The following is a 22,925-nucleotide window of genomic DNA, read 5'->3' as shown; positions in this document are numbered from 1 at the left end:
TGTAGAAAAAACACTAAAATTTGAACACTATCGGACATCTATGATCATCAGATTGGCCCATAATCAATCAATGACGTTGGGTTCATATGTTCATATGAGCTAGTGGGCTAATCTCATCTTTTCCCTATATATATATATCAACCATATAAATATATAATATAACGTATTTTATATATTTTATTAATGTATATTTGTATTATATATAAAATATAATATAAAAAATATAATATAATATTCATTATAATATAAGATATCTATATATTATGTATTTATAATAAATAATATTTATATAAGATATTTATATGTTATGTATTTATAATATAATAGTATAAATATTATTTATAATATTATAGGGAAAATTACATAAAAATTCGATATACTTTGCGTTATTACAGATATACCAAATAGTTTATGTTATTACCTGTATGTCCGCGTTGTACCTTTTATAACACAATTTTTTAAAAAAGATCACTTTACCATTTTTCGGATATTTCAACATTCGAAAATAGGCCGAAAGTTAAACATTAAATTTCCTATTTTTGGATATTGAACATCCGAAATTCAACATCTGAAAACACCCTGATTGTTGATAACATTTTCGGATGTTGCAAGAGATTTTCGAATGTTGAAAGAGATTTTCAAATGCTCAACATCCGAAAATACCGTTATAGTTAAAATATACCTTCGTCTTCTCTGTTTTCGGATGTTGAACATCTGAAAATCTCTTAAATTTGAATGTTCAACATCCGAAAATGTTATACTTAACGTTATTTTATCGAGGTATTTTTAAATGTTGAACATCCCAAAATTCCTTAATCTCGGATGTTCAGCATCCGAAAATAGGAAATTTAACGTTTAACTTTAGGCTTATTTTTAGATGATGAACATCCGAAAAAAGGTAAAATGGTCTTTTTAAAAAAATTACGTTATAAAAGGTAAAAATGGACGTACATGTAATAACGGAAACTATTTGGTATATCAGTAATAACGCAAAGTATAATGGATTTTTATGTAATTTTCTCTAATATATAATATAGGATATTATATTATATATATATATATATATATATATATATATATATATATATATATATATATATATATATATATATATATATATATATATATATATATATATATAAGAAACCATTACGCAACGCCTATAGGCGAAAATGAACAATGATTTTGCCTACCCCCATCACCGTCAAAAGTTCATCGTGCGGTCACGATTGTCCGATAATGTTTCATTTTTTTTTTTCTTTAACGAATCAGAATGACCTAAAATTTGGATATAGGGAATCTTTGAAAATTATAAAAAAAAATATTTTACATGAAAAAGTTGACCAAAATACCCCCAAAACTTTTTGGGGGTATTTTGGTCAATTTATTTTTCACGGATAATTTTTTTTATATTTTTATTAGATGTGCCTCAGTAAGATGTACATATCTTTCAAATTTCAGGTCATTCCGATTTGTAAAAAAAATAAAAAATAAAACACTACCTGACAATCGTGACCGCACGATGAAATTTGGACGGTGATGAGGGTAGAAGAAATCACTATTCATTTTTGCCTATAGGCATTGGAAAGACTTTTCATATATATATATATATATATTATAATATCATAATATAAATATTATATATAATTTATATTGAGTATATTATAATATACAAACACAATATATATTTATTATATTAACTCTATACTAATATTTAATATACTATTTTAATATAATAAATATATATTACAGTTATATATTATTTATAATATTATATATTTATATTTATTTTATTAATGTAATTTATATTATATATTTATTATATATTATATGTAATATATAATATTATAATGTATACTACTAATATATATTTATAGAGTAATAATCTTATAGGACCTTCCCCCACCCATGTGTGTAGGACCCCAAATGATCACTATTAAAGTTGGCACGGATCTTTAGAAAAGTTATCACATGGGTGTGGGACTTGACTTTTCTATATATCCGTGCCAAATTTAATAGTGATCATTTGGATTCCTACACACATGGGTGAGGGAGGGTCCTATATGATCATTTCTCATTTTTAAAATCTCCCTAAAGAATAGAAAAATAAATATAAAATAAATTTTAAAAATTGTAAACATAAATTTAAATAATATAACGCTTTTATATTCAATTGTTATATTTCGAAACAATAGCACGAAAACATTGCCAAAGGAACATAGAATGGACATAGCTTTAAGAAGTTTTTGGCAACTGGTATTAAAAAAGGTACATGGTCAACAACATTTTTAAAAGTATAAAATTTTGTACTTAAAAGTATAAAATTATTCGAAAGGATTTTAAAAACAATATAGCAAGTTTCATTTTTTGAAATATGATTATCTTCAAATAATCATGTTTCAAAATGAATCCGTTCGAGAAAGAATTTGAAATGAACCAATCAGGATAATTTAGGTGTGACATTAATAGGTGATAAGATGAGACATAGTAGACTTAGGTGGGCTGGCCAGGTGTGGCCCGACCAAGTACAACACATGTTAGAAGGTGCAAGTTAGTTCATGTAGAAGGACTGAAAAAGATAGGGGGTAAAAAGACATGGTTGGAAGTAGTTCGAAAAGATATGTGGACTTATGACCTCACTGGGGTAAAGCATTTAATTGATCAGTATGGCGGACCAAGATTTGACTAACTAACCCCAAAATTGGGAAAATGCTATGAATGTGATGATTATCTTCAAATATTTAAAATTCCTTTTGAAATTTTAAAATAATTCATATATATGTTTGAAATTTTAAAATTTTAAAAACTAAACAAAGATAATAAAAATAACATTAAGCTTGTTTCAAACATTACTTTTCTTATTAAAAATAAATGAAATATAATGAATAATTTTAAGAAGCAAAAAACACCCAAATGATTTTTTTTAAGATAATTTGAACTTTGTAATTACAAAGAAAAAATGATGTAATTTTTTAGAAAAGAAATTTCTATGGCAAAGATAGCATATTTCAAATATTTAATTTTGAATTAAATTTCTAGTGTTGAATTTTTTTAAAGTCAATTGTAAACAATTCTAGCATTATTTTAAATATTTAAAACTCAAATTAAATATTTGAAATATTTAATGAATCTAGAAATTATTTTTTGTTAGATTTAAAGCATAAAAAGTCAATAGAAAAAAGGAAGAAAATATGGTTTCCTATTACTATAAATTAGTGTTTAATAAAGTGAACCTATACCCGTGTCGGATCAAAGAATCGACCAAATCAACAAGTTTTGTCCCAAATTTTTTTCAAAAAATCACTATAAATCTCTAAAATAGTATTCTTTTTAGTTTCTGAAAGAAATTAAGAGTGGTGCATTATGTTTCTCTATTACTTTGTAAAACTAGGTGAATATTGAGATGTTGTTTTCTTTTTTGGATGTCTGAATGATTATTAGTTATAATATATTATTATAATATTGTATCAAAATAATTTAAGAAAATACTTCCATATTATAATATTTAAAATAATAATTCCCTTTATAAAGTGAAATTAGAATCACACCAAGAATTAATTTTCTTTACTCCTCTAAAATTATCACAACATAGCTAACTATAATATTATACATTGAAATTAGAATTATTGGTTTATATTTTATAACCATTTTACTATACAAATAAGAAGAAATTTGAAATTTACCTTATAATATCATTTAATTTAAAAAATATAATTTAGAAATATAACAAAAAATAATATATTATATAATTTATAATGTAAATAAATGTATAAATAAAATATAAAATTTGATTATCAAGATAATTTGTATAAATATTAATTCTAATATAAGATAGATGCTAAGGAGAGAGAGAGAGAGGTTATTAGAGGGGGAAGAGAGAGGTTGTTAGATCCGATCTAAAAAGAAGTGGGTTGAGTTCATTTGAAAAACGTCAAATCAAAGATTGTTAGGCCCCTTTTTTTTTTTAATGAAAATGTGGGTTAAAAAAATCCTTTGATGTGGGTTAACCCTGTGTGGTAAGGACCCGGTTCAAAATTTGATGGAACTTAACCCTACGTAGAAATGCCAAGGACTTTTTTTTAATGGAAGTGTGGAAGGAATCACACATCAAGGAATTTGGGGAGAGCAAACGACTTTCAGGCGTGTTTGTTTTTTTTTAAAATATTTTCTTTCAAATTTTTAAAAAGTTATGCGTTTGTTTTAAACTTTCCATCTAAAGTTCAAAAATTAATCTTTCAACAAAAGTTCCCATTCCTTTGTTAAAAAGTGAAAGAATAAGTTTCTAAGGGGGGTAGGAATTTAATCTTGCAGAACTTTTTGGTTGATCACTATTCACTATGTATAATATAAATACATAATTATTAGTATTATTAATATGATATAATATTATATATATATATATATATCTATATTATATATGATATATAATATCATATAAACATGAGTAATGATCCAACAGGACCCTCCTCCACCTGTGTGTAGAACCCCAAAAGATCACCATCAAAGTTGTCACGGATCTCTAAAAAAGGTATCACATAGATATAAGACTTGACTTGTCTATATATCCGTGCCAAATTTAATGGTAATCTACACACATGGGTGGGAAAAAAGTCCTATAAGATCATTTCTCTTAAAATATGAAAATTAAATTATTTATTGGGAACATAAGTATCTCTTCCTTGTGGTTTAAGAAAAAGTCCTACATATTTAGAATTTTACTCTCATGTTCCTTTTCTTTAGATTTTTAATTTTAACAAAATTCCCTTGATTCGAAACTCTAATAAGTTCGAGCCAATTTTCTTGGTTAAAACCCAGCTTGGAACTTAATTTTGAATTATTTACTTTATTTTTCGATAAATTATTGGTTTTTAACTTGAAATTGAGAACCGGCAACCAGTGATTCAAAACTGGTGTCCATCTAAAACGAGGTAGTCTTAGTGTACTGCCATGGGAGCACTCTAAATTTAGTCCCTTAACTAATGAGTAGTTTCCATAGAATAGTTTATTTTTTTAAATAATAATTTGGAATTGCATAGTAGATTGCAAAAATTAGAACAATAAAAAAGTATTTTCCAAGGAGACAAGTATCTAGTTTGCACATCAAGGAGCACACATTAATGAAAAAGTTAAAGAAAATAGAAATGAGCGATTGTTTCATGCGTGCTGGACCGCATTTGTACAATATGTGATTTAGAGGTATAAAGCATCCATCTTAAAAATGGATGCAAATAGGCGGTCCAGCTAAAAATAATTGTAACTAACGGTCTAAATATTTTTTTAATATATTTATTATTTCTAGTTTTCAAATTTTATTTATTTTTTATATTCATAATCTCAATATCAAAGATTATATATTCTCTAAGATCAAATTATATTTAAAAAATATATTTATTGCCAAGCCCGTATTTATACCTGTGCGGGCTTGGCCGCATGCTAACCACGTCCAATAGAAAAAGGGCAACGGGTTGCACCAACTCACCAAGCATACCCATTTAACTTTTTCCTTATATTGTGCTCCTCAAGGAGCCCACTGTAAAATTGGTACCTCGGGCAATTTAGTTTTTCTTTATTTTGGAATTAGAAAAGAATTAGAATTTGAATTAGAATTTGAACGTGAAAGGTCATTTTCAGTGGAATTATATATAATCTTAGACCTATAAAAAAAACAAAAATATAAGAAGAGGATTTGGAACTCCAAGTTCTCAACCATTTTTTTTAGCAATAATTTTGGTTTGGAGCTTGAAGTTCCGAATCAAAAAATTAAGCCAAAACAAGAAATAACCCTATTCAGAACTTAAACGTCCAAACGGAGTACATTTTGTTAAAAATAAAGACGGCCTGAAAAAACGGATGTGTACATAAAAATAAGAATATGCCGTGTAATTTGTTTTGAGCGTCTATCATGCTTCTGCTGGAGCATAGTGTATATCTACTTCTTTAGTGATAAGACCTACACGGGGAGATTTTTTTTTACTGTAGAATTTAGGTAACCACCTAAGAATCACTAGATGATTATCTTAAAAAAATAAGTTAGTTTTTTAAAGCTTGAATATCACTCTTTAAAAATCGGACCGCCTCTATTCAATATTGAGACATTAATATTTTTCAAGTACGTATACGATACAATTAAGAAGTTTTATTTATATTTATTGAGGTTAATCTATGGGTTGAAGAGGTTACATCCTTAATATTTAGATTTCCTAAAATTAATCCTAGATGAGGTTTTATTTAGAAGAATAATCGGACAATATATTCCTTGATAAGCATAATATCTTGGGCTCTTTTTATGACACAAAAAGGGATACTTGACTTCATTCCGTAATTTTTATCACAAATTTTCATAGTTTAAAAATAGTTTTAAACAATTCCTTTCTCCTCTTCATATTAACTATATCACTTTTAATTTCTTTTAATTTCTTTTAATTTACCCTTCCCATCTCCCTCCCACATTTACTCTCTCTCTTCTCCCTACATGCATAAAAGCCATAAATATAGGTTCTTTTTTAATGTAGACATAAATATAGGTAACTCTTTTTTGATTTAATGTTTTTATGTAACTCTCTTCTTCCTACATGCATAAATGGACATAAGTATAAGTAATTATTCCTTTTGTTTTTATGTAACTTATTTTTTAATATGATGTCTCTCTATTTTTTTCTTTCTATTTAATTTACTCTCCCTACCTCCCACTTTTATCTCCCATATCTATTTAATTTACTCTCTCCCTCCCACTTTTCTCACTCCCTCCCACTTTTCGCTCTCATACTATGTAACAAGCTATTTATGTCTCTATACCTCTCACTTTTTTTCCCCTTCCCACCTTTCTCTCTCCGCATCATAACTCCTTCATTAGATATCTCCTAAACATCTCTCATTTGTTACTCATATCTCCCTCCTTAAATCTCTCCCTCAATTCCTTATCTCTCTTTTAACAAAACTTTTTCTCTCCCAAAATTTTTCTTCTCTCATTCATCTCTCCCTCCTTAAAAATCTTTCTCTCAATCTCTCCCTTCCTAAAGCTCTCTTTAAGAACAACCTCTTATATCATATATCACTTAAAAGGCTAAAGTCCTCACGCCCCAACCCAAAAGCCTGTCACACCCAAACTAACGAGGAAGCTCTCTTTTCTCTCTCTCTCTCTCTCTACACTATCCTAGCTCTCTCTCTAATAGTTTTTTTTGTTAAAAATATTTTTAAAAATGAAAGATAGAAGGTATGTTATTCATCTCTATTTTACATATTTCAAGTTCTAATGTAGTTTTTTAATTATAGCAAATAAGTGGTTTGAGCCCACTTACCCTCTATATATCTCTCTAATATAATAATAATATTAATAATAACAATAATAAGTTGTTGTTGATGTTGTTGTTATTACCGTTATTATTGTTGTTAGGGTTTTGTTAGGCTGCACCACTTGTGGAGTAGACCCTTAAAGTGCTCAACATTTTTAGACATTTAGATAGCCTTATCCTATAGTATAGTAACTTTTTGCTTAGGAGTATTTTAAGTAATTAGTAAAGGGTAAACTATAAATTTCTAATAGAAACAATAACATTTATTAACAATAGTGGACAATGACATCATTGATATGGTGCGTTACATCACCCACAAGATCCATTAATTGTTTTTAAGTACTAATAGAATGCCACTATTTTCTTATAAAAATATCCACTCTACCTTTCTAAATTACCAAAAATGCCCCTACTTGAAATTTTTTTTATTACAATTCAAGAGTATTGTATTGTTAAAAAATATTGAGCACTTTAAGGGTCTACATCACCAAGTGGTGTAGCCTAACAAAACCTTTATATTTTTTATATTGCACTTTCTTCTAGGTTTCTATTGCTATTTTTCAAATGGATTATGTCTCTTTTCATCTATCTATTGGAAAGTAGAAAATTAGTTATTTGTTCGTTTCGATTCTTATGTTAAATGAAGTATCGATTTATTTTCATCTCAAATTTTTCCTTTCTATGTATTTTAAATTTTTTATGACTATTTGAATATTAAATTGCTTTTGTAACTACAATATTATATTTCTAGCAAAAAAATATGTGGTGAGGTATATATAAAATTTAATTCTATTTTTGGGAGATACTTGAATAATTTTTATTTTCTAATTATGAATTTTTATCACATCTCCTCTAGCTTTCTCTCACTATTATTCATTTGCACAATATCAATTTTTATTCCTCTATTTAAAATAGCATTTAAATTTTTTTTGTCACCCTATAATTGTATTTTATCACAAATAGTATACCTGAATTATATATATTTATTGCATGGTTTTTAAAAAATCATAATTATTTCATAAAGTTATTCAATAATGAGGATAAATTCAATGATTTCTAGAACCATATTTTATTAAAAATATTTGTCAATAATAAACATGTTTCAATTATTTATATTAAATATCATGTGCATATTAGTACGACTAGAGAATACACCCTCCCCAAAAAATCCCATTTTTGTTCATGAAATTTTACTATTTTATGAACGATAATTAAGAACCAAGTAACGGGTTTAATAAAAGGAAAAACACGAAAATGGTAGCATTGTGTCATCTCTGCCGTCCAAGTTGAAATAAGGTGGCAGAGATGAAATGTCCTTCCAGTAGAACTTGTGATGGTAAACTTGAGCTACATACTCCTTATCTCTACCATCCATTGAATATTAAATATAAGTTGACCCATATAAGTACACTGCCTAGACCTTATGGTAGAGTTCCAAGAATGGACCCAAGACATACGAGGTCAAGGTGGTGGGTGCTACAATATGACCTATTGAGTTCCATTCTTATCATGGATAGAAAACCTATCACCTATATTCTACCCAAAAGGATATAGTAGAGTTCCCCCGTCTAGCTAAACCACCCATCAAAGCCACTGTCAAACATTGCTCTTGGAGGTGTATTTTTAGAATACCTATATCTACCATTGTTGCGATAGGCACATGATTTGGTAAACACCAATTTGGCCACTATTAGTGGAAAAAATAATTTTTTTCACTTTTTAATCCCAAATGATTCGATCACGAGTCAGTACACAAAGATTTACAAAAAAAAAAAGTCGTGGGGAAATGCATTTTGTCTGTAATTTGAATGATCAAAGATAAAATGGCTTACCACATACGAAAGTTGCTGCAATGGTGCCATGCCTTGGTGACTTCAAACAAGGCAAGAAAGAAAGGGTTGGCAAAATATCAATTTAAAAAGGACAAATGTGAAGGTATACAAAGATAATACGAAAGTAAATGAGTAACGACAAGGTATCTTAAATATAAGGGGGCACTTTTAGTGCATGAAGAGACAAATGCATTTGCATCCCTGCCTACCCATAGTAAGGCCCAAGTAAATTCCCTCATCTATATTTACCACATTTACTAAGAGCCATTCTTCTTCTTCTATATTTTTATTTTATATTTTATTTATTTGAGTTTATCGTCATCGTCATCATCATCATCATCATCCAAACTTTATCCATGATGGTCTCTCAAAAAATTAAAATCAACTGTTTACATTTTCTTCACATTAATATTTTTTATTTTTGGGTAAGTACATTAATAATTTCCAATTTCAGGATTTGCATATTCTTTGAAAATTAGGGTCAAAATCTGCTTCAAAATTAGATTATTAAGGGGGGTTTGCATTTCTACTTATGAGTTTAGGGCTCATAGAAACCGTGTCCTTTAAAATGAGTGGTGGCCTTTGTTCATGTCCTAAACCTCATTCTTGAACGCCACTAATTTTCATTGCTCAAGTAAAACATTACATCTCCAAAGAAAAGGTACTAAAGATCAATCAAAGATAGGGACAAAAGGACACTAAATCACACGCGACATAAAAATTTATTAGAAAACAAACTAAAATATTTTATGCTCCCTTCGATTGGTTATTTACTTCTTATTGGGATTGGATCGGACGTGCAGGTCCTTTTAGATTGGGTACCAGTATTATAGTTCATTTGGTCCAAAGCAAAAATCAAATGTTGTTAAAAATAGTAAAAACCAATGTCTGGCCAGTTTTGATCTATACATACGATGATCCGATTCTTATAACACTACTTATGAACTCAAATTTGGCAAATATAACCTCCTCCGCCTAGCAAACATTTAAAAGAACTAAAAACTTCTCATGCACTCACAAAAACAGTTTGATAAGGTCATTTTTGAGCGAATAATTTCATAAGGTTGAATGCATATCATTTTTGAGCGAATAATTTCATAAGGTTGAATGCATATCAACCAATTTTGTGACGATCGAAGGGGCTCGAATCTAATTTTTCTTTACAAAATTGCCTTTTTGGTAACCTAAAGTCTTATCGTAAAACTTGATGGCAGAAAACCTCGTCTTTTAATCCCGCGGGAGCAAGCAAAGAAATTATTGTTTTGCTTTTTCCTGGGAGTCCATTTCTCCTTTTTTTTCTGAGAGTGAAATGCCCTTCTCCGATCAATCGCTCCCTTTTCACACGGGGAGGGGTGATTTGAAAAGTGCAGAAAGAGAGAGTGAGGTGATTTGAAAGTGCAGCATGGCAAGAATTAGGGTTCGCCTCGTCTTCTTCTCGACATGGTTGCTGCTAATCTCTCTCTCTTTTGCGGACGATGTCAGCCGTGACGACGATTTCACCCCTAAATCTCCGGGGTGCGACAACAAATTCCAATTGGTAATGCAATTCAAATGCAACCATCTCATCTTCTCTATTACTATTTTATTCCTTCCATTTCTTGTTCTCAACAAACACATGAGATATATGCCAAAATTGCGGAGATTGGAACGAGTTTCTGAGTGATGATCAATTCCTCTGGTTTTTCTGATTGGTAATAGCCAACCGTTCATGGAAATCCTTTTTCTGATTACCAACAGGAAAATGATAGAAATATTCTTTGGTATCTCTTGTTTTGTCTCTTATTAACGGTTCAATTCTAGGTTTGTTCCTTGTATATTTTAAATAATGTTTAATTTGGTTTCATTTGTATTCTTCGAGAGACACATTCTTAGTTTTTCTTCTCCTGATACATATTTATCATAATCTTTTTCTTTTTGAGGGTTGACATGTGAGAACCTGATTCATATTCGTTGTCATATTTTTTTTTTTTAATATGGCGGGTGTATTCCTGAGCTGTCATTGTTATAAACCTCTTATTTGGAGTTAATTTTCATTATTTTTTGTACTTTATACTAGTATGAACCATTTTTTTTCTTTTGGAATCATATATACACATTTAAATCCATAAATTCAGGCTGAGTTGACGAAGTGGTATTTTATACGATAAAGTGCAATCTGCTGTTAAGGTCTTAGGCAGACTATGGGGTATAGTTTGCCATGGCCTAATACCAAGGTTCAATACCCTGCTCGGGCAAGGGACTCGAGCCGGACCCTAGTCGTGTAACTCGGGCAAGTATGAGTGGACTTGCTTGAGTAGTGTACAAGCCGAGAAAAAGGGCTAAATTTTTTTTTTAAAAAAAGGAAAAATTGTTAAAAAAATTGAAAAGAAAACTAAACTATAAACAAGATTAAAAGTTCTAGAAAGTTGGAAACAATATATAAAAGCTGAAAATTGGAAAAAAATTATTTAGAGCTAGAAACAGTTCAGAAAAATCCAAAAGAAGGTGGAATGAAAAAAAATATGACATACGATAAGAAAAACTAAAAGGGCCATAACCCGGTGCTGGTCCTGCCTACGCAGCGTCTTGGGAGGGGTGAGATGGAAACGGTCCTAACCTTTGGCATTTTATGCACAAAGTGGCCACTCTTAGGACTCAAACCCGTGCTCTTGTGCTGGCTACCCGAGCCTTTTATCGTCACACCAAGTGGCGGCTTCTTATAAGAAAATAGCTAATCATCATAAAAAGAAATCAAAATTATACAAAAATTTATACATTGATCTAGTAAAATTTGTACTTTTATATTTTTTTCATATTTTTTTACATAACCCAAGTTTGTACCTATAAACTTGGCTCAGCAAGGTGCCGTGTCCATGTAACTCAGCCAATCAAGTTGACTCAGCTGAGTTTTAAACCATGATGCTCAAAATGCCACCTTTTTTTCCCCCCTCTACATCGATTTTAGAAAGAACCCGTGTCCCCTTTCTATTTCTATAGTAAGGACTCGCAATGGGAACCCACCTATTGCGTTGCTGATATTAACAAACAGCTATTGCAAACCCCTTACGTGTGATATGTGCATTATTCACATTTTACGTGGTCTACTCGATATATGAATTTATGCTAGCGAGGTCAATAATTGAGTCTATGTATGAAGGAGCGCAAACGAGTCTGCAAACAACTAGTGGAACGATGAGTGAGTTTTGACAATAAGTCTACATCAGAGGTCAGCGTTGAGCTCATATGTCTTTGTCTTAGTTATGGACGACTTAACTAGGCACCTACAAGGTGAGGTACTGTGGTGTATGTGTTTGCAGACGACATAGTTTTGATTGATGAGACTCGAAGTGGCGTCAACACAAAGTTAGACCTTTGGAGGGATGCTCTAGAATCTAAAGGTTTTAAAATTAGCTGGACTATGATAGTATATAGAATGCAAGTTAAGTAATAATAGGAGTAGAGATGAGGAAGTAGAGATGATGAAGTAGTTAAGATTGACAGCTAATATATACCACATAGCGCGGACTTTCGATATCTTGAGTCAATAATAAAGGAAAATGGGGGGATTGAGGAATATGCCACACATAGAATTAGAGATGGGTAGGCCAAGGAAGTTGTACAACCGGAGTTTTATGTGATTGCTGTATATACCATTGAAGCTGAAGGGGAAGTTCTATAGGATAGCTGTGGGATCGGCTTTGCTTTATAGGGTGGAATGCTGGGCTGTCAAGTAGGATTAGTGTAGCTGAGATGAGGATATTGAGATAGATGAGTGTGCAGACAAGAAGGGATAGAATTCAAAATGCATACATTTGGGAAAACTTTGGTGTGGCTCCAATATGTGAAAAGATGAGAGAAAGTATACTTAGGTGAACTGGCTATATGCAGTGCAGTCCCAGTACAACACTTGTTAGGAGGTGCGAGTTGGTTCAAGTGGAAGGCTAAAAAAAGACAAGGGTGGGCCCAAAAGGACATGGTTGGAAGTCGCGAGAAAATATATGGGGACTTATGATCTCATTGAGGGTATGACCCTCGATAGAGCAGAATGGCAGACAAGGATTATGTAGCCAACCCCAACTAGTTGGGAAAAGGCTCTAATGATGGTAACGATGATGATGACTCGTTATATGGATTACCTATTGTTTAGAGAACAAGTTTACCATTTTCATTGTTGAATAAAAACCTATGTTTGGGTATGTAGGACTTTTACTGATTTGTTAGTTTAAAGCACATTTACTATTCATCTAGTGCGGAAGGTAACAGACCAGACCGTGGAGTGCTCTATCCAGTATGAAATGGATCATTTTGAGACATATTGAGGTCTTAGCTGGTAGCTAAAAAAATAACTTGCACTTTTATTATGATGAACCGTTATTTTTGTAGTTCTATTTTTTTTGCAGTACTGTTTTTGTTATGCTGAACAGATTAATACTATACATGTTGTGGTGAATATGTTGCGGTGAACTATACTGTAATACTATTTTGTTTTGCTTCCTTCAAATATCTGAACTCGCTATAACATTTATTTGTTCCACATTGACAATTTATACGTAGTCTATACATTATGAAAAAGAAAAAATGTGTGTAGTTCCACTGTTTGAAAGTATGAACTTGTGTGAAAGTCTAGTATGGTTTTCTAGTTATTGTATTATCTCCTATATATGTTTGTTATACGCAATTGTTTCCTATAACCAGTTTGTTTTTTTCACCCATTCCCAATAGGGGTATTATGACATTAAGAGTTATTGGGCAAATCATCCTAGTGAAGGCATGGCTGGATGGAAATGAGGGATTTAGGAATGTTATCTTCTTAACCTTTTTTTTCTACACAAAATTGGCATAGATTATCCGAATTTTTTTGATATTGTATTTTCCTTTCAGGTTAAGGTTAAAAATTGGGTGAATGGTGTTGAAGATACAAGCATTGTTGGATTAAGTGCAAGATTTGGTTCTTCACTACCAAGTCATGCCAGTGAAGCACGAAAAAGACCAGCCGTTTTGGCAAATCCAGTGAATTGTTGTACTAATTCCTCTTCAAAGGTTAGTTTATTTCTGTTTCTGCTCTACAAAACACGAACAAAGAACCCCTTATCAATGGCCAGTAAACTTTTATGCTGGGAACTCTATGTGATTGCAATTTGGAATGAGGCACTCTCACTCCTACAAGTGGAAAGTCTGCTTGTTTAAACTTTAAACCTTCCTATGTGCATGATGTCGTATCTTTAATGTATGATTTTCATGAAAATTTAAATACGGTCCTTCCTATTAGTTTTTATGTTTGTGTGTACCTTGTTGAAAATATTTATCCTAGTGCTGAAAATTCTGCTCGGACATCCCTCGGCCCTTGCCCGAGCTGAGTTACTCGGCCACGTCAGACTCGGTCGAGTCCCTCATGAAATAGCAAAAGGAAAGAGAAAAATAGAGAGGAAGCAAAAGGAAAGGCGGGGGGGGGGGGGGGGGGGGGGGGGGAGTACTTTGCCATGTGCCCAAGAGAGGGAGAAGGCTTTGGCCACATCTCTCTCTCTCTCTCTCTCTCCCCTTTTGCCTAGTCTTCTCTCTCACACAGACATCTCTCTCTCACAGGCATCTCACTCTCTTTCTCTCATAGGTAGCTCCCTCTCACTCTTAGGTTCTATATCTCCTCTCTCAGGCATCTCTCTTTATCTCTCTCATCTCTCTCAGCCTCCCTCTCTCTCATTTATCTCTCTCTCTTGGAGGAGAGCAAGAGATGGAAACAGGGGGTGGATCTCCTCCCCCTATTAAAAGAGCGATGAAAAAGGGGCAGATTTCTGCCCCCTTTTAGAGAGAGATAGAGGGAGAGAAATAAAAAGGGGGTGGAAATCCATGCTTCTTAGAGAGAGAGAGAGTGGGGGCGGGAGAGCGAAATGAAAGGGGGGGGATCCAAGCCCCTTTTTGTTGTGTGTGTGTGTGTGAGAGAGAGACCCGTGTGTGTGTGTGTGTGAGAGGGAGAGAGACCCGTGTGTGTGTGTGTGAGAGAGAGAGAGACCCGTGTGTGTGTGTGAGAGAGAGAGAGACCCGTGTGTGTGTGTGTGAGAGAGAGAGACCTGTGTGTGTGTGTGTGAGAGAGAGAGAGAGACCCGTGTGTGTGTGAGAGATAGAGATAGAGATAGAGAGAGAGAGACCCTGGTAATAGCAAAGCTTGCGGTAGAGAGAGAATCTGGTACATGAGCTCGAGGTAGAGAGAGAGATGAAAGTGGGTGGTGCCCCCCTTTTTAGGGCGAATGACATAAGGGGGGCAGTATCCCCTTTTTTATTATAGTAAGCCTGAGTTCTACACTACCCGGGCAAGTAGTTTTAACACTACTCACCTGAGTATTGTTCACCTTACACATGTGCCAAGGGGTACATTGTGCTTGCCTTGGCTATATGCGGAAGCTGAGTAACAAGGCTGTCTTAAACACTGATTGATCCCTTTCAATGTGAATGACCTGTTGGAATATCATTATTTGCAAATATAGGCAAAGTTAATTGATGAACAACCTTCTCTTTTTATTGCTGGTCCCTAAAATTAATTTCTTCTTTCTTTGCTTTAAAACTGGAAAACTTAATTTTATTCCTCGATCACTCCCTACAGTTCTTTTATTTCTTCTTTTTACTTTTGTAGTTGCCTTAAAAAGTTCTAATGTGGGAATATGCCTGTTTTTGGGTTTTAGTCATAGAAAATAAAAATTCATTTGACTAAATGACATATCATGTTGCACTCCTTGATATTGTATGCTGTGTCTTCTTATGCAGATGCCTGTGTGTGCATGTGTGTGTGTGTGTATGTGTGTGTGCGTGTGTGTGCATGCGCATGTGTGGGTGTGGGTGTGGGTGTGTGTGGCTTTTGTTAGCCAAAGGGCTAATGGATAATAAAACAATATTTGCACGTCCCATATAAATCTAGACTGATCTGAGGGCTAGTGGTGGCGCAATTTATTTTTTAATAATTTTTTATAAATATAATGGACCTAAATTTAGGGGTAAGTGCGACTCACCAAGGCAAAGCAAAATAAAATATCAAAAAACTAATACACAATTTTAAATGACTAAGACAACTCTGCCTTTATTGGTGACAAGGGCAGGGGTATTTTCGCTCGTTTAAAATTTAGGAAGTATTTTTATAATATTTCCTTTTTTTTTCTTGGCTAGATGTGTATTAACTGTAAAATTTTTGATCAAATGGATTTTTAGAAAAAACTTAAAAAAATAAAAATAAAGTTTCCATACATAATGGTCATCGAATGTGTCAAAATATTGAATCAGAGCGCTTGGTCAAATACTGTTCTGTTAGCACTTGGGCTAAGAGAAGTATCTACCCTATATATGTATGTGTGTGCAGGGTCCCACATGCCTCGGATGGATAGTTTGGATCCTCTCAAGCCTAGACCTTCAAAACTAATGCTGTTACTCCCGATTCTTGCAACTATTGTCTGTCTGGACATATGAAATCAAGAAATTGTGGAGCTCTGATTCCCCTGAGCAGCCTTGTTATTGAGGTTACTTCAGGGGTACTACACTCTTCCCTCGTACACTTTTCTCACTACCACCTTACATCTTCTTGGGTTCAACGAGTAGACTCTGTGACTCAGAAGCGATACTGGTTCAGTATACTTTCTCATCGACCTTTCTAAACACCTACGCTTAAATATACAAACCAAACATCAAGTTTTTCGTGGTGGTCACAAGTATTCATAATGTCATTTATTTTCTAGAGCTTACAGGTCTCTTCACTATTTAGTAGTGGGGTACTGGATACTGCTTTTCACTATCTTCTTTTGATCATCTTTTTGTCTAATGCAGTTAGTGAATTCCATGGCTTTGTCCAAGCGTGGGGATTGTGCCTTCACCACGAAAGCACAAGTTGCTCAGTACGAGGGTGCAGCAGGCTTGCTTATTATGAATGATGAGGAAGGTACCAATTTTCTGTAGTAATGGTCATTATTGTATGTATACCCTTTGACCAATATATGGATCCTTCCAAGTTTATCTTTGTGGTTTGGTATTTGCAGATCTCTACAAAATGGTTTGCACTGAAAACGACACTTCTCTTAATATTACAATCCCTATTATAATGATTCCCAAATCAGCAGGAGATAATCTTCAAGGGCATTTGGCTGCTGGACATAAGGGTGAGTTTCTTGTTCTTGAATCCTATGGTGTTAACTTTGGTTTTGGTCATTTAAATGCATCTATATATGAATCCACAGGCAGCCCTAAAACTATGTTTTGTTGTCTCCATGTTACTTGTTAGTAGTAAGTAGCTAATGTCACGTGCATTGGATAAAGGACCTGTTTTGATGAAAAGATTTTTAATGGTATCCCATGTTAATGAAAAATTAATATATTTATTTTTATATTTAAGTTTCTTAATCACTTCTTTTTTGGATAAGTTTTCCAATAATCTTCTATAAGTGTTTGCGTTCCAACTTAATTTTTTATTTAATTGTTTTATCTTATTTTTCTTAAATGTTCGTCTTATATTTCTTAAATGTTATAGATTTTCTAATTTGTTTTCTAACATAGACTTTTTTTGTTGAGTATTAGTGGTTTGATGGGAATTCCAAATTTACAGGAAATCCTATTTTAATTTAGTTGTTAATAGAGTTTAGAGGTCTTTGGTAAATTGGACGGATACTAATAAAATTTGATTTGATTGGAAGTCCTATTTTGGTAGGAATGCATAGTTTGTTGAGTTTTAGTGGTTTGATGGGAGTTCCCAATTTTGCAGGAAATCCTATTTAACTTGGTTATTAATAGAGTTTAGAGATATTAGGTGAATTGGAGGTATACTAATAAATTTGATTTGATTGGAAGTCCGATTTTGGTAGGAATTCTTAGCTTGGATTTTGTGTATAGAGGGAGGAGGGTGGGGTTTTAGGGAAACGAGTCTTGAGGAGAAATTTTGAAAAGTTACATTATTATTTACTCTCTCTTAGTACTATAAATTTTGGTGGTTTTTGCTTAGCCAAAAAAAATAAAAAATGGAATAGTGAATTTTGGTGGTGGTATTTTAAAACCAATCTACAGTGAATATGGGAGTTTCCGGGAACTTTGACCTCTCTATGGCATGACAATTCTCTAATACTACTATGTTTTCTATTGATGCCATTCCTATAAAAAATTGGAATTCCCCTACCTCTTGTTTCCTCAACATTTCATTGATATCTAGTTATCTAAAGCACATCCCTTGATCCCCAAAGCTGTAATACTGATGCATTCATATTGGGACAACAAAAAGGAGTAATAAGTGTAAGTGGGCTGATAATCATGATTTATCTCTTTGAGATTTTGTTAACCCTTGTTACCCACCCTCAATTATATGTCAACCCATAGTTACCGGGAGCGCCTAACTAGGGTGGTGCTCCTTCTCCGGAACCAGCTTCGACCCTCCGTGGCCAGGATCTCGATCGGAACCCGTTCCAATTTTTTTGGGAGCTCGCTCCTATTTATAGGATTCTCGATCCCATTCATAACGGAGCTTGATCCCACAATCGCATAGATTGTGATCCCACTTTCGAACAGAATGCATTCTTTTAAATTGTAGATCTCATGCCCTCACTCACGTGTGTGCTAGAACATGTGTTAACACAACTCAAAAAGTTTGTGCTACTGATGGAGTAAATTGTTGTTTAATGGCATCAAGGACAAACCTGAGTTACTTTTCTATAATGAAATATAAAAATATATTTACTGTTCATTAGATATTAAGACGAAAAGAATAAAATTATTGGAAACATTTGATTTATTTAGCTTTTACATAATATGGTCGTGCGGGTTCACATAAATATATGTTTTTAAAAAATCAATAGATCAATTTAACATTTAATGCATGTAATGATAAATTTTTATTATTGAAATATTATCTCCTTTATTTTTTATTTTTAAGATGTGCATTAAATGCACATGTAGTGATCAAATTTTTAATTATTAAAATATTGGATGCCCTCACTCACGTGTGTGTTTTAGAATATGTGTTAACACAACACAAAAAGTTTGTGCTACTGATGGAGTCAAGTGCTGTTTATTGCGATCAAGGAGAAACCTGAGTTACTCTTCTATAATGAAATATAAAAATAGATTTCTTGCTCATTAGAGATTAAGACGAAAAGAATAAAATTATTAGAAACTTTTGGTTTATTTAGCATTTACATAATATGGTTGGACGGGTTCACAGAAATATATGTTTTTAAAAAATCGATGGATCAATTTAGCATTTAATGCATGTAATGATAAATTTTCATTATTAAAATATTATCACCTTTATTTTTTATTTTTAAGATGTGCATTAAATGCGCATGTAATGATCAAAATTTTAATTATTAAAATATTGGATGCCCTCACCTACGTGTGTGCTTTAAAATACGTGTGAACACAACACAAAAAGTTTGTGCTACTGATGGAGTAAATTGTTGTTTAGTGCCATAAAGGACAAACCTGAATTGCTCTTTTATAATAAAATATAAAAATAAATCTATTGTTCATTAGAGATTCAGATGAAACTGATAAAATTATAGAAAACATTTGGTTTATTTAACTTTTACATAATATGGTCTTGTGGGTTCACAAGGAACATGAATACTTAAAGCATATTTAATGATATCTTTTATGTGCATCATTTCTATTTCCATTTCCATTTCATGCAAATTTTTAATGCATATCTACCATTTAATGCTATCATTTCAAATATTATATTTGTTTCTTGGGGAGAGTAAAAAGGGTGATTCGAACCTTTTTAGAAAGTACTGAATGGAGCTCGAACCTTTCCAAATAGAAATGCGGTCTTTCTTAGATAGGGGCACGACTTACCTTAAATGGGATCTTGTTCCTATTGTCAATGGGAGCGCGATCCTAATGAACATGGGAACATGATCCCATTTTACATGGAACACGTTTCCGTTAAATAAGGATCTCGATCCCAATTTATCGGGAACTCGCTCCCTATTCAAACGCGATCTCGATCCGTAAGTTCTATTCGCACCGGAACTTGCTCTTTGAGCTCTGGAGCTTTGGGCAGCTGTCGATCCGATGCTTCCGCTCCCGGAATTGGAGTCATTCCCGCTCTCGCTCCCAGCAACTATGTGTCAACCTTCTTCAGATTATTATCGGCACTTGTGGCCTGGTGTCAATTTTGATTCTTCCACTTAGTATTTAAGCTCTCAAGCCTATAGCTTGTGTTACTTTCCCTTCTAGATTCTGCTATAGTTTGCAGTACCATGAAGTGGAAAATGAAGAGTTCCCTTTTATAACCTCATTCGTATCCTTAACTTCTTGGGATCCCTATTGGAGCCTAAAAGTCCCACAACTTATGAAAAGGTTCTGTGCACGATGTAAAACCTGTGTGTGTAGCTGGGGTAAATAAAGATAATAACTTTTGCCTCTCTCTTTATTTTTTAATTATTATTATTATCATTAGTATTGGACTAACATTCATCAAAAACAGATCACAAAGCTAGCAATGAGAACAGTAAGAGAGATTACAAAGTGACCCAATGACAAACTACTCAACCCTCTACAAATGAGGACTCCTACTTCCTACCACTTCACATCTCTAAAGCATATGCCTCCTCAGCTCCCCTTACCCGCAACAGGACATGTTGAACGGACACCTCTTGAGTCTCAGAAATATCAAATACTTCCTCAAACAGGGGTAGGTGCCTCCTTCCTAGTCCATTTGATAGCATTGAGGCAATTACCCTCGACAATGAAAAGAATTCCAGCTCCAATGAGCATAGCGTCACACTATAACCATTGCATTTTCCACTCTGATAATTACAAATACTTGGGGGCCCTGAATAGGGCGTTTGTCTCCTACCCTTTGACCTCTTAGAATACTGCTTGAACTTGCAGCCAGGTTGCTGCATGAACATCATTTGCCTCCTTTGGGCAAGTAAGAATAATTGAATTGTAAACCTTTGTTTCAAAGATATTGTTTGTGAGGATTTTATTTGTGAATGCCAATTAGAAAAGGCAATGACTTGAGAAGGTAAGTCCTTTGTGTGGGTCACTAGGATAGAGATTCCACCCTCTGACCAACGTCAACCTAATTGGAAACGTACTTGAAGGTTTCCAAGCTAAGTTAGTTAATCCCTGAAATGACACCCTTTTAGCAAAGCTCCAAAAACACTTAGATGAAGTGACAAACCACTTCCTGTAATTCTAAATCCCTGTGATGCCAAGGTATTCGGATGATCCTCCCGTTTATTAGAAGTTTTCTACAGGCCTGCTTCAAAGGCTGATTGTTTTGGATACTCCCCTCCACAAGAAGTCATTTGCGCCATCAGTCTTAGACGTACCCCACCTTTCCAAGTGATGCCCCCTACCAGTATCAATCTTGCTACTGGCCTAATCTTACCATTCCTTAGCTTTGGAAATTCAGAAATAAGTATTCTCCATAAATCATTTTAATTCAAAATTGCTAAGGGATATCTATGGATGTAAAAGTACGAGAGGGCAAAGATACAATTTTTCATTATGAATGCTAAAGTGCATCGCTCAACTAGGTCATTGCTTTAAATTCATTCTCAACTACTAAGAGTGCATCATGGGCAGGAAACTCAACCATGATAACAAAAAGGTGATGTAAACAGTGGAGGAGAGTTTGTCAAGGGTGGAAAAATAATAGTCTTGAATTACAATGTCACCATATTTACATCTGCCATTGTGTATTGTCTTTATATCCGAACTATCAAGAGTAATGTATTGCCCAACAGGTGTTTTTCATAAACGTCAATGCGATCCAGCAGAGAGGTATGAAACCAAGATGGCTTCTGGGAGGGAGGCATATGTATCAGTTAGCCCCCAATCTAGTATATGTTATATGAGAACAAGAAAAATGAAAATGCCGATAACACAAATTCCTTTTGAGTGGAGCACATTCATCACAAACAGTGCCCCATCTCTTGCCTGCTATGTGTTCTGTAAATAGATAGTAAAAAGTCCACTTTGTTTTAAGAGAGTTCAATGTGATTAACGAAACTTCACATGTCAATTCAGTTTACAGGTTGGGGGTGAAGACATGGAAAATGTGATGGTTAAGCAGCAAGAATCTTATAATTGGCTAGAGGGCTCAAGTTCAATCTCCCAAAGTGACGCACTTTAGCATTCACTTGTGCACATCTTCCTCTATCTCTCCATTTAATATGGTCTAGAAGATGAAATTTCGATCCATCTTCCAAATATGCAATTATTTTAATCACTGGGCTAGATCTCCAACTTGTGAAAAATTATACCAGCAGAAAATTTCTTTCTCAGCTTCCAGTTATACATCAACAGTTTTGTAATTATGATGTTTACTATGTTTTAACATTTAGGAGACTTGAAAAGTATAACTTTTTTCTTTGTAATTATTTTTTCAGAACCTTCTATAGTCCATGAATGCATATATGGACAAATGCCCCAAGCACATGTACCCATATGCATCTGCCTTGGCCTGCTTTCTATTTCACCCATCTGAACTTGCATTTTGTATTGCAGTGGATATTTTATTGTATTCTCCAAATCGCCCTATAGTGGACTTCTCAGAGATCTTCCTGTGGATGATGGCTGTTGGCACTATAGTGTGTGCTTCCTTGTGGTCTGAATTTGTTACATGTGAACAAACTGATGAGCGCTACAATGAACTTACAAGAAAGGTCTGACATGTAGATAATCTCTTAACGGCATTTGATTTCTGTTATATCTCTTACCACTGCAGTAAATGATTCTTGAGCATTAATGCAGCCAACCTTTGGTTACTGTGCATTTGAATTTTAGTGCAAATTCATTTGCTACTTCGTAATTTTTGTCTCGATGTTTCCTTATAAGAAGAAACCTTTATGCT

At 33.3% G+C, this 22,925-nt stretch overlaps 1 protein-coding gene across 2 annotated transcripts in view; it reads left to right on the top strand.

Annotated features, from left to right (window-relative positions):
- The first annotated feature begins 10,468 nt into the window (after positions 1-10,468).
- SPPL3 (SIGNAL PEPTIDE PEPTIDASE-LIKE 3) overlaps positions 10,469-22,925 on the top strand; it is a 64,092-nt gene continuing 51,635 nt past the window's right edge. For both annotated transcript variants that reach the window (XM_088870406.1, XM_006850238.4), the window contains exons 1-5: positions 10,469-10,661; positions 13,985-14,143; positions 16,907-17,018; positions 17,116-17,235; positions 22,580-22,737. In XM_088870406.1, the coding sequence (XP_088726532.1) occupies positions 10,527-10,661; positions 13,985-14,143; positions 16,907-17,018; positions 17,116-17,235; positions 22,580-22,737 (684 nt within the window). In that variant the 5' untranslated portion in view covers positions 10,469-10,526. The remainder of the gene's footprint in view (positions 10,662-13,984; positions 14,144-16,906; positions 17,019-17,115; positions 17,236-22,579; positions 22,738-22,925) is intronic.

This window comes from Amborella trichopoda, chromosome 6 (genome assembly GCF_054954075.1).
Source record: "Amborella trichopoda isolate Santa Cruz 75 chromosome 6, AtrichopodaSantaCruz75HAP2 v2.0, whole genome shotgun sequence".
NCBI classification, from domain to species: Eukaryota; Viridiplantae; Streptophyta; class Magnoliopsida; order Amborellales; family Amborellaceae; genus Amborella; species Amborella trichopoda.
This window is presented reverse-complemented; position numbering and strand designations above follow the sequence as displayed.